This window comes from Calidris pugnax, unplaced genomic scaffold (assembly GCF_001431845.1).
Source record: "Calidris pugnax isolate Ruff unplaced genomic scaffold, ASM143184v1 scaffold102, whole genome shotgun sequence".
NCBI classification, from domain to species: Eukaryota; Metazoa; Chordata; class Aves; order Charadriiformes; family Scolopacidae; genus Calidris; species Calidris pugnax.
Genome location: NW_015090846.1, coordinates 3,896,569 through 3,914,801, shown reverse-complemented (window position 1 = coordinate 3,914,801; position 18,233 = coordinate 3,896,569). Strand labels below are relative to the sequence as shown.

At 44.1% G+C, this 18,233-nt stretch overlaps 1 protein-coding gene across 1 annotated transcript; it reads right to left on the bottom strand.

Annotated features, from left to right (window-relative positions):
* Positions 1 to 145: 145 nt before the first annotated feature.
* SNAPC4 (small nuclear RNA activating complex polypeptide 4) lies at positions 146 to 18,227 on the bottom strand. Its single transcript, XM_014942996.1, has 23 exons — positions 18,034 to 18,227; positions 17,038 to 17,078; positions 16,176 to 16,334; positions 15,503 to 15,628; positions 14,649 to 14,727; positions 13,959 to 14,040; positions 12,979 to 13,083; positions 12,317 to 12,389; positions 11,839 to 12,003; positions 11,465 to 11,612; positions 10,619 to 10,725; positions 10,244 to 10,338; positions 9,509 to 9,603; positions 8,885 to 8,970; positions 7,787 to 8,179; positions 6,908 to 6,997; positions 6,454 to 6,694; positions 6,277 to 6,347; positions 5,852 to 5,950; positions 5,569 to 5,596; positions 2,818 to 4,916; positions 1,540 to 1,670; positions 146 to 652 (listed from the first exon to the last, which is right to left on the bottom strand). Exons 1-22 carry the CDS (start codon positions 18,215 to 18,217, stop codon positions 1,551 to 1,553), a joined length of 4,686 nt encoding a protein of 1,561 aa, XP_014798482.1. The 5' UTR covers positions 18,218 to 18,227; the 3' UTR covers positions 146 to 652; positions 1,540 to 1,550.
* Between the last annotated feature and the right edge of the window lie 6 nt (positions 18,228 to 18,233).

Sequence of the window (18,233 nt, the reverse complement as noted above, 5' to 3'; positions counted from 1 at the left end):
CACATCCATATTCATTTTCCACATTCTCCCTGGTTTTCATGCAGCTTGCAAGCTTCATTCTTCTCATTAGCAATCACACTCATCCAAGCATTATTAAAAGCACTATTTACCAGGAAAAAAAAAAAAACCACACAGAACACAGCAGTAATTTTTAAGTGAGAAAAATAAAACATCTGTATTTCAACAAATACTCAAGACTCATTTTGATACAAAATTAATCCGCTGCTTATTCAGCAGTACTCAGTCAGCTATCAAGCAAAAACACTGTCACAGCACTAAAAAAAAAAACCAACAACATATTCTGAACATGGATAAACATTCACATAAATAGGGGCTAATACAAAAAGGAAATAAATAACCATCATTGCTGGTTTCCCCAGATCTCCAGCGATCTTCCCCCCTCAGCATCCATAGCAGGTGCTAGTTTGAAAGAGAACAGGATTGGTCTGAAAGACTTTCCCCTCCAGCCATTCTGTTTCATTTTTTGCAGCTTGTTTTAAAGATGCAGACTTGGTCAGGTGATGGGAAAACCAGTCTGGCCCTTCTCCTCTCTTCCCCAGGTCCCTCAGTTTGTTGGAAGTGTTAAAAGTGAATAGTGCAAAGAGTTATCTCCTACTGCCGCGCAGGAGGGCAGACCTCACTCAAGAGACTCCTGTAACAAAGCACAAACAACTCCTTTAGTCACAGAATTTTATAAGGAAGATGGCATTTTGGAGTTTCTAAAACCAATTTTAAAGAAAAAAAAAATCCATCTGACAACTACATGCACCAAACACCATTCACATTCACTTGGCCTATTTCACTCAGCATCTCTTAAGAGGTGACACAACTGTACCCTATAGAAGCTCCCGTTATACATGTCTAGAAATGAAGCCATACAAGGGGGAAAAAAACCACCACAAAGTTGTTAAAGACAAACTCCAGTGAAGTACCCACTGGTCTTAAGCCCCAGTTTCCCACCAGCTTTTAATACTATTCTTCAAGACTCACAAACCAGGCTACAGAGGACAAACTGCACCAGGAGCTGCCCCTGCCTGCCCAGGATCTGGAGATTCCCCAACAGCCCAGAGCAAGGGCATCTTCCCACCAGCTTAATGGAACCTGCACCAAGGATTTACTGCAGCTCCTGCTCCAAGCTTTTAGCACTCAAACACACAAACCCTCCCTCAGCAGTAGCTGCCCAGGCTTTCCTGTGCCACAAATTATGACCCTCAGTTAATAAACTGGTCTCGTTTTAGCAGGCAGGCCTGTAGAGCGCTACCAAGTAGGTATAACACCAGTGGGCTGCCAGATGTTCAAACTTCATGACTTTTGTATGTAATTTTATCATGCAGCCATCAACCTCCCCTCCCCCTGAAACTCCAAGTATTAGCCTTAGTCTGTGATTAACAGTGATTGTAGAACTCAAGGAACAGAAGTCGAGATAACTTCAGTCCTCTCCCAGGGTCATGATTCATGGTCTCAGCTGTTCCACAGACAGAAGTGTTTCAGGTTCTCTTCTCAGGCAAGAAATACAAGTTCCACTGAGTAGCTACTAACATGTTTCCTTCTCACACCCTCTTCCTTTTCCTGAAACGGGTACTTCTCCTGATTTGAGGAGCACTGGCATCAGCCACCTCAGTGCAGGAATCCAAGACAGATTGTGCAGCAATCCCTTCAGCTCCCGAGCCCTGCAACGTAAGCAGAAGAGACTATCAACACCAGGAGAGCTCCCATAACTGCAAAAGAGCCCCTTCAGCAATTCCTGTTGAAGTTTTTCTGGGCAGAACCATTTGTTACGGACGTTGTGGGCACCACCATTCGTTAGAGACGTTGTGTGCCTGCCTCAATTGCTGCTTTAACTTTCACTGCTGGAGCCAGACAATGCCCCCAACAACACAGGTCAACACAAACTGGATTTCTCGTGAAATAGACTCCCACCACAAGCTTTTCACTGAAAAGCATCAGGAAAACAATCTGGCTGTAGCGTTAATAAAAGGAGTGGATGGAGCCTTGTGGGAGGTGGCACAGGACAGAGGCTGGCAATAAGGATCAGGTGGTGAAAAACTGCTGTCGACTTTTGTACCAACTGCTCAGTTCAAACTACACTGAACTTTACCCAGACCCAAAAAGTCAGAGTCAGAATAGAAGGACTGCTGGCTGTTACTATGCGAAAACCCTGATTTTTAGGCAACTTTGCCATCTTTCTATAGAAACAGTCAGTTACATTGTTTATTCATCTTCATTAGCGGTTTGTTTGTTTATTTTGGAGCCACAATGAATTGAAAAGGAACCTTGAGCTACACAACTTTTTGTAAGAAACAGTGCTGGGCAGTAATGGATTTACCTGAAAAATCAGACTGATTTTAGGTGAATGTTGTGGCTTACACCGATCCTTACACTCCGATAATCTCTAGTCACATAAAACAATTTGGGATGAAGACCTTGAATGGCAGTTAAGAGCAAACATACACAGTTCCCTTGATATTACTGTGGATTAAAGGACACACAATGAAAAACAAGGGCCCAATTTCAAACATACAGGAGGCAGCGCAGCAGAGTATAAACTGTAAGAGGAAGGGGGCTTTGACACCCATTTCTGGAAACTATCATGTCAAGTTTAATGTGGTACATAGTCCTCACAAGGGTAAATGCCCGTGGTTTAAGGGCTCCCAGCTAAGAAAGCTTTTTATCAGCCACAAAACCATGCTTATTCAAAAGGACCAAATTTCTGCTATAGTTAAGACCAGTGGGGGCTCCTTCACACCCTGGATTCCAGGGGGGGCAACATTTAGCCATCAGTAACTTTCTGCTTTTAGTCCCTGGTACCTGTTTTACCTGATTTAGCAAATCAGCATCTCTGTCTCCAGGCTCATCACCAACTGTCCCGTCCAACTGTACACCCATGAGCTCATTCCCACAACTCTCTTCCTCAGGCTCTTCCTTCTCACTCTGCCACTCCTCTTCATCACTCTCCTCGTATTGCTTCCTGCTGGCTGACAGAGTTGTTGCCACTTTTGGAGGAGGCAGAGTCGCTAGTACAGCGGGGAGTGTAAAGGCTGCTAGGAATCTGGCTTTCAGGAGGAGGTAAGCGGGGTTGTCCCCCAGTTTCTGCTGCACCAGCTCCCCGATGGCGTGCAAATCAACCCCCGTGCCCTCACCCCGACGGGCATCAGGAGGCAGAAGAGATGCTGCTTGCTCTTCTAGAGCTGCCTTCTGCAGAAGGAGCTTCGAGAGGGTTTTTACGTTGCACAGAAAAGGTGGCAAATAAGGCAACCTGGTTTGGAGCGACGGTACCTGGACACCTTGTTTCCCGCTCAGCCACTCCTTCACCACCCCCTCGTCTTCAAGGGAGACCAGGCTGAAGTCGAGCGGATTCTTTTCTGCGCTGGAGGTGGTGGGCTGGGCTGGGCTCTCAGCAGGCTGTGTAGTGGGAGGTTTGGAGGCAATAGGTCTGTTTTTCAATGCAGCAAAGCACCCAGTGTTCCTTGAGACATTGCTATGGGGAACTGGATCTCCTGGCCGGAGCACAAGCCCTTTTGTGACAATGCTTGGATTGGAAGATGATCCGTTTGTTGTAACGGACTCATGGCTCTTTCCCAAGCCAGTGAGACCTGACACACACTGGGAATCAGCCCTTTGAGTGCCTGCAGGTGGCTGTGTTTGAGGCAGCAGCACAGCACGCAGCGTTGGACCGTCTGCTGGAAGAGCAGCCTGAGCTGCAGAGGAGTCAGAAGCCTTGGAGAACCCACCTGAACATGCAGGTGCTGCAGAAGAAATGCTAGATGTGGTGCTCCCAGGACTTGCTGAGGTCATAGGCAGGAGAGTTGTGGAATGATCAGTTGTCTTTCCCAAAGGTTCTGCTAACTGAGCACTTGGTGCTTTTGTCTCTGCACCACTGGGCTGAGGTGTGTCTGCTCCTGCTGGTGCAGGAGGCACTGCTAAGCTAGAGGCATCGCTGTTGGAAGTCACTGCTGTCTGACACTGATTTCTCACAGCAGCAGCTGGCAGTCCTTGGGGAACACCCACCACCGTTTGTACCGTGGTGGGGAGCAAAGCCTGGGGTGTCACCACCCACGTGAAAGGCAGAATGCTGTTGGGAATCAAACACGAACCAGCTTGGGGAGTTACAAGAGCAGGCAACAAATTGACTGGTCCCTGTTGTGGCCCTTTACTGTTCAGCTCACAGGTAACTGGTGTGGAAAGAGACAAGTTGGTGGTGCCAGAGTCAACGCCAAAAGGCACCACTGTAATCTGACGTGGCACAAAAGCTTGGTTCTGCAGCACTACTGAAGCTGAGCTACCAGCCAGGACCTGACCAGTGCACTCTCCTTGGTTTGGGACCTTCTCTGCTGCAGCTGGATTTGGGCCTGGAAAAGCCCCTCCTTCAGGGCTATTTTCCAAAGCTTGCTCTTTTTGTTCCTTACTGGCTTGCAGTTCTGTCCCTTGTGAGGAACCAGGGCTTTTCCCAGTTTCTGGCACCGATGAGGAATCGTTTTCAAGCACAGCAGTGGTAGAAGTTGAACCTGCAACAGGAGTAAAGGCTGGCAATGGAGCTGGTGCACACTGTACGGGGCTGTTGGCACAACCAGCTGCTGCAGGTTTGCTCACTGCTGGCGCAGAAGGAATGATTTGCTGTGGTGGATGCTGGATGATGAGAGGCCCCGAAACCAGCATCTGTGGGGCAACAAACACTGTCCTCTGCATTGCCTTCTTAGCCCGGGATTCTCGTAGCCGCTTCTCTCTCAGTAATTCTGAGACAGTTTTGGGCTTCTGCCTTTGCCCTTGGGCTGGCAGAGCTGCCTGGATGGCAGGAGAGCTGCTCTCCAAGGCAGCAGCAGAAGTCTCCCATGCTTTTAAGGCAACAGGTCTCCTGACACCACTCCTTGGTACGCCCCTTTGCGATTTCCTCTGAGTAGAAGCTTGCGACGAATTGCCTATAGAGAAGGGGGAATAAAATAAACAAATTAAGATTGGAAAATCTTCTCAAAAGCCATTCCTTAGCTATTAAGCATCAAATGCCCTGCACAGGAGGCAGCAAAATTCCTGTTTGTAAGAGTTCCTACACACTACAGTTTTCATTTAATTAAGCCCCATCCTGACATCCTTCCATAACTCCAGTGCCGTAGCTCACCACTCCTTCAGTAACGACGTTATTTTCCCCAGCAATCACAGATGGGCTGGGAACACACCTTAAAGCTGCACACAAGGATCTGTACTGGTCAGTAGGACACAGGCACTTCACACCAGTCAGGATGACAACAACAAACTGGGGTTTTGGTCAGTGCCAGCACGTTCACTACAGCCAGCACCTTGCTGGAGAGAAGCCCGTCAGTGATGGTCAACAGAACTGGTGGCCCAGTGCCACTGGTCCCCCAGCCCTTCAGTACTTTTTTTTTTTTCCCCAGTCCTTACCAAAAGGTAACATATTTAGCCATTAACTGAAAGATCCAAGAGCTAGCAAAAATGAGCATAACAATGTAGTTTTGTTCCATAAGTTCTCCTTCAGTTAAATTGGTCATTAACGCAACGGTGATGAATTAAGTGAAAGTTCTCGCACATCATAAAAATAAAGGTTCTGGTAGGTACCTGAAGAAGTCTCCATATTTTGGGAAGCCTGCCAAAAAAATTATATTAAATTATACTTCTGAGATATCTCAAGATCATTAAAACAGCACAGATGTGAAGCAAAGCCACATCTGCCAACATCTGGTACAAGCGGCCACACAGCCAGCATTTTATTATGCTTCTGAAGCAAAAGGAACTGGTAACACACACACACAAACATCACCACTGGCCACACACAACGAAAAGTCTCTACTTTAGTCAAGACTTCAGTGGGAAAAGCTTAGAAACAGAGCATGTGTCATACCTGCTGGGGCTGCCTTGTGTTAGCCCTAAGCAGCTCCGACTGCCTCAGCCTTCTCTCACGGATGATCTTCATGCAGCCATTGGTATCAATCTGAAAGAGCTGCAAGATGAGAATTTCATTAAAATTTGATTGAGAAAAAAAACATTCTGGTAGAGCCAGTGACAATACAAGATGGATGGGAGAGGCTTCACATGGGAGATTCTGGGGACATTCTTAGACTTACAGAAAAAATCCTGACAGTATTAGATTTTGGATGCAGGATTTAGTTAAGAAACATCGTATGTGAGTACTGGATTAGTCTGATATCATGAATGAGATGATTAGTTTAAGAAACAAAGATAAACTATTTATTTAAGCATCAAATACAGAAATAAAGATTACTGCTGTTTGAAAGCAGACAATGCTACTGAGACAGTAAAACCTACCTGAATGAAAAGCGTGAACAGCGGGGTGCTCGCCAGACTGACCGACTTAATCTTCTCTTGAATAGAATCAGCTAGAAAAAAGATTCAACATCCAAATCAGCCGGGTAGTCACTTAAAAGATGTCAGAGAGTAGGGACAAAAAGTAGGAGAGTACTATCCCTGATGGGTCACTGGTACCTTTTGTCTGACGAAAAGCCATCTTCCCGGTTTGCAAGGTGCAAGGCAGCAGCACGTTGCCCACCCAAGGTGTCACAGCCATTAGAAGCTTTCTGTCGAGGTTCATTCTCCTCAAACGCTCTCTCTCTTGCCGATACGTTTTCTCCGTGATGTTCTGCAGCCCCTGAAGCTTCTGGCCAGATGTACTAACTCCTGATATTTTTGTTAAAACGGCAGCAGAAGGTTTCAGTATCTTCGATTGCTGCGCATGAACAAATACATAATTAGAGTTCCAATTAGGAAGATTCTACCATAATTAGTCCCAGGAAAAACTATTCACAGGGCAGTTATGAAGAGATCGTGAGCTTTTCCCCTTGGAAATACAGTGCAAGAAGGTATGTGATTCTATCAAAACACATTTCCCACTAAACACAGTCTGCCCGTGCTCGCGTCACGAGAGAGAAGAGGCACTTACAAGTTTCCTCTGAAAGTGTGTGTTGTATCTCAATACTCTTCTCACATTCTCCAGGCTAACCCGTAGCACTTGCTTTCCACACCTGGAAGCCTTAAAATAAAAGAATAAAAGATAAAAGGGAAAGTATCTCACAGAAAATTACTTACACTGACTATACACAGAAGGTACAAAAGTTTTCAACATTCCTGCAGTTGAGAGTATCCTATTAAATGAAATCAGCCCTGAAGTGCAGACAATTACTTTATCTTTTAGTCCTTGTGCAATACCAAATGTCTGTTTCATAAAAGCCTCTGTGTGAAGTATCTACAAAAACCCACACAGGGGGTCAGAATTTATTGAATGATTCTCTTTACGTTTTTTAACTCAGAACAATTTTGCTTATGTGAACTTAAATAGCCATTTAGACATTTAGTATTTTGCTAAAAGGTGCTAAGAGGGTTTGTACTGTTTCAGTACCTGACCTGGGGTGAAACCCAGCTCAGAATCAGATACAGATGCAGAAGTAATTTAATTCTTCCAAACTCTCTAAGCCAAAGTGGCCTAGTCACCAGGGTACGGAGACACCGCAATTCACTGGACAATTCTGCTTTATGAAGATCTAAAGAAAGTTTTGTTTCTGTGATACTACATCTAGGCAAACACAGGTATTTTCTAGGAAATGCATGAGGAGGGAGTTCAAGAAATTCCTCTTCAATCTCACATCTCTGTTTCCAACAGCGCCCCCCGATGGCACAGTGAGAAACAGCCAACAGAGGCACAAGAAATATTTCACCATTTAACTCATCACGTACTCTCTTTACTGCAACAACTGCACCTCCTGGTCCTTTCTGATCTAAGCTCCAATTCCATCAAGAACAGACTGAGAACCCCAGGATTTACCTTGTTCATTACTTCCACTGGATTCTTCACAATGATATCTGTTGAATGTGGACGTGTGATGCCTCTCAGGAGGGTGTTCAACTCTGTCGATGCACCGTCAACTCTGTCCTTGTCTCCATCACACATTGTGCCTGGAATTTCACCACCACTCCCAGGCGAGAAAAGGGATGGAGTTTGGTATCTTCCTTGGTTCGACTCCTGTGTATTTGTCCATGTTGGAATCCACAAATCGATGCTGGGAAGTGCACCCTCCTCCTTGCTTGTTGTCTCCTCCTCGCTTGTCATCTCCTCCTCTGAAGTGTCTGGTAAGTCCAGTTCTGTGTCCTCGCTGCTGCTCTCCGAAGAGCTGGAACTCTCTTGCACGTGTCGGCGTTTTGTTGGCCTAGATCTTTTCTGCTCAGTCAAAAAAGCACAAGTTTTAGACAGTGTTCACTCTTAACCTGCAAATCTGTCAAATCACTAAGCTAAAAAGCTTTATGAGGCAGTATCCTGTCAGTAAGGTGGTACTTCCAAATCTTCTGCTAAGATTACCTACATACTGTGCAACTGACAGTTGCCTTTGGACACAGATTTTTGTTGGTTTAGATTCTGGTATGCAAAGAAAAGCTACAGATGGAGACAAGTTTGTGTTAAGAACTGGTGCACATGGAAGTTAAAATTTCCAGTGCAGAAACAGAGCCCCATCTCGAAACATTTGGGTTTCCATGAACCCTTCCCTAGGGCAGGTGCTTTGCCAATGGAAACAAGACTCTCTTCAACATGGGCTGAAGCAGCCAGAATTTCTGGAGTGCCCGGTACCAAAACTGGCAACTCATGAAGTATGTACATGAAAACCTAGGTATATCCCATCCTTACAGGCACTTCAGGCAATAAAGAAATTCTGGATAATGTACAGATATGTAGCAAATGAACTTCAGACCTTCAGAACAAAGCCAGCTTTAAGACATCAAAAAATTAGACCACAAACATCCACAACAAAATCTTGACTGTGTGAAATCAATGTCAATTTTTGCATTGATTTCATAGGATTTTGCCTTTAGTTTACAGAATCTTAATTAAAGAGATGGGACTGAGACATAGCAGGATTTTGTACAATACCTTAGATCCAATCATGAGTTTCCACTTGCTCAGACATTGGGAGCCAGTCCGATGTGGCAGTTCAGAAGCTATTTTACTCCAGTGACCTAAAAAGGATGCAGAGTAGAGCAACACCAATTAATGCAACAAACCAGGCAACAGGCCTTTGCAGTGCAGAACTTTATACACATTTCCTCATATAAAAGACAGAGTTGGTATATGAGTGGATCTCAAAACCTTAAAACTCATTTGTGTTCAATCCCTTTGTAGCAGTAATAAGAGCGCTTAGAAGAAAGCTTAAACCAAATGTGGAAAAGCTTCTATTTGTTAAGGAAAAGGAAAGTTGTCTTAGAGAAAAGAACTCTTTCACAGGCTGGTTAGAGGGAAACCCACCCCTCTGAACTGTCCTAGCTCTGACACCTTGCTAACACAGCTGTAGAACTCTTTACTACACAATCCCTCAGTAACTGAACTTCCAGGAACACACTACACAATGTCAGGAAGGTTGCAATCATCAGTATGAAGCAGAGCCTGCTATTATCAGCTGCAGGGCTTAAAATAAAAGGGGAGAAAACGTAAATGATAAATTCCTTAATAACACATACTTCTCTAAGAATCTGGAGATTAAGCCATGGAAACACTTACCCAGGCCATGCTTTTCTACCAGTTCAATTAGCTGCTCCTCCTCCTCTAAACTCCACTTGCCTTTCTTTACATCACAGTGCAATGCTTTTAAGTACCTTCAAAATGAAAACATTAAAGTAAGGAACATTCAATCCTGCTTGTACAGCTCTGCTCAGCACTGCATACTCCGAGGCTGAACAAAACCAGCATTCCTTATCAGATTTTCCCCTTTGTCCAAGGGGTCCCATCCCTACTCCCTTCATGCAGCACAGCTACCTTCTCTTTATTCTCAAAAATATCAGGCCACATCATTAAGAATTACAACAAGCAGCTGTAAAATAGGTCACTGAAATTAGGACATACTGTACTGAGTCTCCTGAAGTTGGGTCCGAGGCTGAAAATTGCTCAGCACTTCATTATTGGTGTTTAGTTACAAGAAGTCACTGACTAGATCGTTCTCACAGATACAGACAATCCTGGGATGACACCCTTCCCTCCCTGCATTCACTCATTCCCATTTAATGACCCCTTTGCTTTATTTTGAACATCCTTCCCAACCTCTGCTAACCCACAGGCAACTACACCGAGGGAGTAGCACGCCACGGGCTACAATCCACTGTTCTCTGTTCCACTTTTTACAAAACACCCCTTGAGGTGACACTGGTGTAAGTAAATCAAATATATTTGCAATATAAATTGCATTTTGGCTCTATGTAATAGACTTGAAAGCACAGCTGCTACACCTAACATACTTACCTATCCCTGCACTGAGCGTCGCTTCTCCCAGGCACTTCTGTCCGAATTTTGTACCAGTCACGCTCTCCGTACTTCTTAACTGCAGCCAACAGCACCTATTTCAGCAGGCAAAACAAGAGTTGAAATTCTCCTCAGTAATAATCCCCATAGGCCTGAGACAGAAGCAGTTATATTCGTTTCCACTGCGTTGTAAGTCTCTGAACCCAAGTTTCTTGGAGCTTCTAAGCCCTCTTGACTTGTAAACTGCCCCCACCTTGGTCTGTTTCACATTCCTTTGTGCCACTGGTGAAGCTCAGACCTATAGAGCCATCTCAACAGTCCAACCTCCCCACTTTTTGCACCCTGCAATTCCAGGCCTCAAACAACAGAGCTTACAGCATCTTCCTCAGGTGTCCAGGGTCCTTTCTTCAAACTGGGGTCCACGCTCTTTGTCCAGCGGTAAATCAGCTGAGCAGAATCTCGTCCTTCCATGTAATAAGCAACTAGAAATGCAAAGCTCTATTTTAAAGTCTGTTGCAAACACAGAATCACAGAAGGATATGGGGTTGGAAGGGACCTCTGGAGACCTGTCTGTTTTTAAACAGTGGATCCCCATAAGAACCATTTAAATCTCAGCTTAAATACTTAAACAATGGTACCCAAGAAGAGCATGGCATGCACAAAATGTGACTATTTATAATGGCATTATCCATGAGAGACACATGATGACCCAACAATCCATCCTGCAACAACAGAGAACTTTTAGGAAAGCTTTCAGCTCCAATGTGTATCTGAGAGGTTCCATACACCAGGTGTTACACTCACAGGCTGGGATTTAGGACCCCAGACACTGGGTTACTATTCTCAACTCTGCTCCTCAGCAGTCATGCTGCCTCCCACACGTTTGAGGAACAGGAGTGTCAGTGCTCAGCCCCTAGAAAAGGATTCTGGGCACAGCACCAAAAACTGCCAAAACAGCTGGCCATGACTGAATACTGCCTTTCTAGAGAGAACTCTGATGATTTTGCTACAAAAAACAAAGCTCACACAACCATCAGTACTTGTTAGTAACTCTCTGCCAGTTTCAACCAAATTTCAAAGGTGGATGAAGGTTCCAAGAGACACTAAGTTCTTGGTGATACAATGAAACTTCCAGGTAGGTACAGGAAAGGCATATATCACTGGAAAGTGATATATGGATATATTATCACTGGAAAGCATTTTCATTTGTAGGTCACTTACTTTTCTTGTATGGGATATGACTTCCTACTCTCATCTCTTGAACAAGCTCTAAAAGCATCTGGTCTTCACTTTTGGTCCATTCTTTCCTTTTCAGATCTTTGTTATAGACTTGGTATTTCTGCAAGCACTGGAAAGGGGTCCTGTTGGTCTTAATACAAGGAAAACAGAGATATGCACATATTTGGTTATTTATGAGGATAAAAGCAAGAGGGAAAGGCTGAAGTACCAAACTTTTTTGGTACCGTTCTTGAATGTGTCTCAGAAAAGGGTTAATTAACAGTGAATTAACATTAATTTTCAGACAACTGACACGAGGCAGAATTAGGCCAGAATTAACTGTCTTGTCATTTATTTCTGAGCTCTGAAGACCTTACCCCCAGCTCCTGGGCTATCGCCTGCCAGTCCAGATACCCGTGTTCCGCAGCGATCTTCTTCAGCCTCTCTATTTCCTCCTCAGTCCACTCCTTTTTGTTGATGCTTGGATGCTCCCAATTTTGCCAGAACTTCTTTAGTTCTCCTGAACTACGCTGTCCATCAAACTAAAAGAAAGAGCAAAAATCTGTTTTGTGTTGTAGCTGGGACTGAAACACCTGGACAGACAGGAACACTGATACAAGGAATATTATTTTGCACTCCAGATATGTCTTATTTATAAGTTTTCCAGAATTAAACCATCAAATTTAACCAATAACATAAAATTTTCAGGGCTTTTGTGCCTGCCAGATCACAGAACAGTCAACTTTGAGAAATGCAGGATGGGAGCAGTGGATGCAAAGTAGACCAGGTCAGGTAATTCTCAAGAGAAGGGGCACAGAAATCAGAAGTAATAAAACAGCTGATCTCTCAACTTACGTGGATGTTTGAAATTTTCTCCCAGTCGTGCTCATCAAATCTGTTTCCTAACAAGTCACTTTCTGGGAGTTGACTAAAGCAGAAGGTACAAACAGAAAGAACCACATTAAATGGCTAATTCAATAGACACTTTGTCTTCCTGATCCTGCTGCATCTTATTCCTCCCCACCTATCCCTGATATCCACAAGAACTGAGCACCCACCCACTATCTCAAAGCATCCAGCTCTTTAACAGTCACTTTGCCCAAAACAATCTTTCTTCTTGAAAAGTCCCCTACAAGATGATGTTGGTTTGGCAGGAGAAACTATTAATACAATATCAAAATACATTGCTCCAGGCGTGTTAATGAGCAGAAGCTCAGAACTACTGAGCTCTCTGCTTCCTTATTGCCAAATCAATAACTGCTTAAACCAGCACCTCTATATTGGCTATAGATACTACATTTGCATATCAAGACCCAAAACATGGTTCTTAGTAAAGAACTGTGGAAATTAGAGCTCTATAGAGTTTGAACAGCACTAATTTTTTTTGCAAGCGAACGTAAATAAAGTTGTCTCCAAATGTCATATCTAGAAGTACTGAGGAAGGAGAGAATTTTAAGAGGTAAACTCCGAGAACAGACTTTGATTTTCACCAAGAACATAAAAAGATGACTTCTCACTTAATTGCCTCTATTTCTTGTTCCACTTCTTTGATTTGTTTTTCCAAGATCTGTTTCTCCATTTCAGTCTTGACTTTTTCCAGTTTCTGATTCCAGTAATTAAGCCTGTTCAAAGACATTTTCATCATCACTTAATATGACTAGATGGGAATGAGGTCAATGGCATCAGAAGACGTTTGGCGAGGACGGTTTCCCCAGCAGTCTCTCATTCAAGTCTCATTCTTTCCTTCAAGTTTATTTCCACACAGCACAAAACTGCTGTTGTTCTACATTTTTCCCCACACTGCACACTCGGTGTCCTATTTTTGCCCCTTCAATGCAAATCACTGACCCAGAACGGGTCTCAGGTTAATAATTTTGTTATTTACAGAGAGGACAGTTGCCTCAACAGCAACAAAGACAGACTGTACCAGCTCCAGGCACAGAAAACTCTCGCTGGACACCCCATTACGACTTGCTGCCTATCACAATTTCAGTTTCAAGCCCTGCAGACTATTCTAAGTTATACCACTGTGTCAATGGGAAGAAACAGATGGCAATAAAATGCCACAATACCTCCAAAACAAAACCTTTCCACCTGCCAGATACCCCCAAAACAATCATCAAGTGTCTACAACCCAACCTGAATGCTGTCCCCTATGGCTTATGGTCAGAACACTGCAGTCCAAGACCCTTCAGTACCACGTGCACACCCAGATAATATAGATGTCTACAAAGAATAAAGATGCTGCCACCTACAACAGTGTCATCCTCTGCACTGGCACCCACAGCACAGGGGCTTTTGGGGACCACTGTTGTAATTCACAGAGTGGCTTTCCCAGGCCCAACGGTGACAGTCAAAGTATCTCTGCTGTGTTTTGTAACTGCACCAAATCACACTTAACACAAGAATGCAAGGAAGGTGGAATCTCCAAATATCTCCTCTCCTTCCTCTGTATATAATGTTCTCAGCAGGAGAAAGATTTTTGCCCAGTACTTACTTCAGTAACTTTGGCTGAAGCAGGCGCTGCAAGCTGTCACTTACTACTGATTTCTGCAATAATGTCTTCTCTCTGCTTTTCCCTAGACAACAAGGTAATTGAACATTCAGACATTAGTGCAAAACCACTGCCAACAAAAGAAATGAAAAAAGATATCCACTGCTTTCAATATCACTATTGAAGTTCCCCCTTCAGCAACAGTTCATCTTCATTAGCTACACAATTTTGTATGGCAAAGCAGCCACCAGAGGCTGGGTAAATTGATTCTGTTCTCCACAAAATGACTAATGTCATGTCTGACTTAGGCAAATCACAGCCTCTTGCTCAGCTTTAGTTCCAAAGAGACCTCAAAAATGATCATCATCCAGGTGTTTGCAACTATCTACAGCTGTAAGTGTCCCTTGAACTTCTCTCATCTGAGCACCACCCTTGCACAATCTCCTTTGGTTTCAGAGCACTCACAGGAGTTGTTACACTATGCATCAAAACAAATGGAAATGAAAGAAACAAGTCATTAATCACTCAATGAAACAATTTACAGAGCATCCATTTTAACTACTTTTTTTGTGAAGTATGAACTATCAGAAATGTTGATGTTTAACTGCAAACAATGTGGGCAGGAACTAACAATATGAATATACACATTTGTTACAGCTCTTACAGAACACTCAACAGCACAGAGATCCTTACATTTTGTTGAAATCAGTTGTTCAAAGGATTTTATGCCCTGAGCTGCCTTTTCCTTGGCATCTTCATTGGAAGGAGGGCCCTAATGAAGATTAGATACATTGGAAGAGTCAAATACAGAGAAAAAAAATGCCCTTTCTCCTTAGAACTCTAGCATGATCTGATTAAAAAAAAGAAGGCTGGTAACTCAAATTTGTGCAAACCATCACATTCAAACTTCTAAATTAACTTTATTAGCACTAGCTCACAGATACATCAGAAGACATAAGAAAACAAATGCAAATAGATACTTCAAGCAAGTAAGGGACACATATTATACGTTTGTACCTACTTAAGATGCACTACCAACTTGGGTAGGATCTAATAGAAAAATTACCAGTCATTGCTCAAATACTATATAAATATAAGTCTGGTGACAGCTGACATCTTAACTACAACAAAAAGTCAAGATCTCCTTTTGCCAGCGGCCTTTTAAAAACACATGAAAAAAGTGGTGACATTTGCCTCAGAAAACTCCATTTCAAAGACAATCAGATTTCAATGAGTACTTTAAACAGGATGGAATTGGATTGGGGAGATGAAGACATACAAAGTTAAGCTGAAAACAAGAATGTTCAAGTGCCCCATGGCAGGAATGCCACTCCTCAGAACTCACTTTCAGCTCTCACAGCCAGTCATGGGTTGAAAAAACATTTCCAGAAGAGGGTAAGTAAGCAACAAGTGAGGAAGAAAAGGGTTTCAAACCGAGGAGTAACATTCACAGTTACACCATTGAAACATAACAGTTCTAACGCAGTTACAATTTAAATCCAACATTGAAAGATGTATCAATATGTAATCTAGTTATATTTACTTACAATTCCTGTTGTTTTATCCTTAAAGTATGGCTTCATAAAATGACCCAAAAATATATTTGCTGGTAGATTTCTGCCATCTCCTCCCTTTGCTATTTTCGAACCATCAAGCTCGCACATGATTTCCTTCTGCAATACAAGAATTAATAAAACAGTGTCAGTGTCTCCTTCAAACTCCTTATTTCAGAGAGCAGTGGCTGAGCCATCACAAACATCCCAGGCAGGGTTCAAATCTGCAGCACCAGACCGTAAATCAGTGTAGGTGTTACAGGATTTGGAACTTCCTAAGTTTGTATAGTTCACTGCAGATGATTAAAAACAAATAATACTAACTTTCTACAACAAGGCAAAATATAAGATATAAAATACCCTAGTAGCTGTAGCATTTTTGGTGATAAGAAAGCACAGAAACATTAGTCAAGCCATTTGAAAGGCCAGTCAAGTGACACTGGTTTGATCTGCCATGAAGAAAATGAACCTGCTTCCTGGCCAAGCAAACTGAGCAGCACACCAGTGTGTGCATATGGGACTTTGACTGCTGCAGCTGATTCCACCAGTACCTGCGACGGACCAGGAATGTCCTGAGAAGTTCTACTGGGCTTGATGGGAAGGGGAAGATGGCAAACAGCAACCCAGAAAAGAAAAGGAATTAACATTTTACACCTGTTTTGCTCACCTGCTGTTCTTTGTTTTGTGCAATGAGAAGCTCAACTTCATCAATCTTTTCCTGGATGACTTCCTGGTACACGTGGTTCATCTGCAGACACGTCTCTGGATCCTGTGGCAGACCACCTTCAATATCATCATCACTGCTGTCATCTTCTCCTTCCATCTCCTTGGGGCAAATTAGGCATTTGATGGGGGGAAGAAGAGAGAAAAATCCTTGCTTTAAAAGCAGGTAGAAAAATAACTATGTTACATAAGTTGTTACTTCTATTATCTTACAAAACTAATTTTTTAAAAGAACTGGAGGCACATAACTGTTTGTCCTCCCTGGCAGATGTTTTGAACTCTCCCAGAGGCAGTTACCAGCCTTGCCCAGCTGCCCTTCGCCCTGCTGGTTAGTTCAGCCTGCTGCTGTTTAAACCAAAATGTGACTCCAAACTTCACCAATGCCTGGTTTTATGCCACCAAAGGCAAACAGACTTGCAAGACGTCTTAGAAGTACTTCCCCCCCTCATGTATAAACCACTATTCTTCAGGCACACAGCAGTAGATTTCTTGATCACAAGCTGATGATTTCTTTCTCCTGTGCAATCGCTCTGTGACCTCCCCAGAAGCCGGTGTGTTCCCAGTGACAGAGCTCAGCAAGGCCTCTGATCCCTGTCATTTGCTTTCACGTGAAGAAGTCTCTCTCTTACACGTGAATAACAAAGTCCTTGGCAAGAGTAAGGAAACCTCCAGGTCCTTTATTAATCCTTCCAAGCTACAGAGTCAAGCCAGCTGCCTGGATCTCCCCAGAACTGACTGAAATTCCCCGTCCTCCTGCTCCCTTCAACAGACAGATGGAAAATTAAGCTTAAAGAGAAAATGGTTACCATTTCAGCAGGAGAATCTGAGTCATCATCTTCACCATCATCTGTTAGGCAACAAAAATACAAAAAATGCTTACTGCAGTGGGATTAAAAAAAAAAAAAAAAAAAGCTTCAAAACCAAAGACTTTTCAATTGAAGGAATACAGAATAAAGCCCCGCATCAGACATGACCACTAGAGGTTTCCAGTACTGCCAATATTGTTAAGTAAAAATTGTTTATTTATACTCCATATATGCACTTTTTTGTTCTAGAGTAGGAGAAAATAGCAGTTTCTGGTAGCTACAGCAATAACCAAGCTGCGTCTTGGCCCTACACATCTTGGTACAATAAAGGCTCCAGATTATGCAGCCAAATGAACATTCCAACCAAATAAAACCCACAAACTTTGTAAGCACCTGACAGCCCTTCCACGCTCTTCAGCAATATTTGAGTTTGCATTCAGTTTGGCTGCAGAGTTCTAACCTACGTTATTTGGCTTCATGTGATCAAAAAGCAGGTGAAGTGACCTCGACAGCCACCATAGATATACACCACCCTCTCCTTGCTTTGAAAAATTTAATTTTATGAGGCACGGGCAGGCTGTGACATGGAGGGGCTGGAACCAGTTTGTGTTGTCCATTCAGATGGTGTGAAACAGGCTGTGATTTAACTAGTCACAGTATCTGGGGGGCTGCTGGGTTTCAGGAGTCGGCTCCTCACCACCTTCTCTGGCTGGAGACCTCCCTCAGGAGCCGTGACGGCTCCCTCCCAACCTTCCCCCCTCGCTTCCCGTTGGTTTCATCACTAAAATCCACCAAACACCGGTGCAAGAGGCTCAACCGGCCAGTCCTGGATCCCAGCACCCTCTGTGCGCAGAAACGGCGGGGCTAACACAGAAACGAGACGAGCCACCCTCCCGTGAGGCCTGGAGCGCCTCTCAAGAGCCGGAGCAGCCACCGAACGGCGTAACAGAAGCCCCGGGGTCGGTTGGAGAGGGGCGACCCCGCCCCCCGCCGTCCCCGAGCTGAGGCTGGAGTCGGCCACCTCCATGCCGGCCCCGCCGGGCTCCAGGCTCCGCTCCAGCTCCTCGATCTCCCGCCGGATCTTCTCCCGCTCCGCGTTCAGGTCGAGGGGAGCGGGGGACAGCGCTGCCCCGGCCCCGGGAGGGCGGCGGGCCCCAGCCGGGCCCGGCCAGCGGGACATGGCGGCGCTGAGGCCT

Excerpts from the sequence above, each read along its gene's own strand:
- SNAPC4 (XM_014942996.1), bottom strand. The coding sequence starts at position 18,217 with ATGTCCCGCTGGCCGGGCCCGGCTGGGGCCCGCCGCCCTCCCGGGGCC. Across the intron at positions 14,728-15,502 it reads AGGATAAAACAACAGGAATT|GGCCCTCCTTCCAATGAAGA; the intron begins GTAAGTAAATAT and ends AATCTTCATTAG. Across the intron at positions 6,348-6,453 it reads GGCTTTTCGTCAGACAAAAG|CTGATTCTATTCAAGAGAAG; the intron begins GTACCAGTGACC and ends TCTTTTTTCTAG.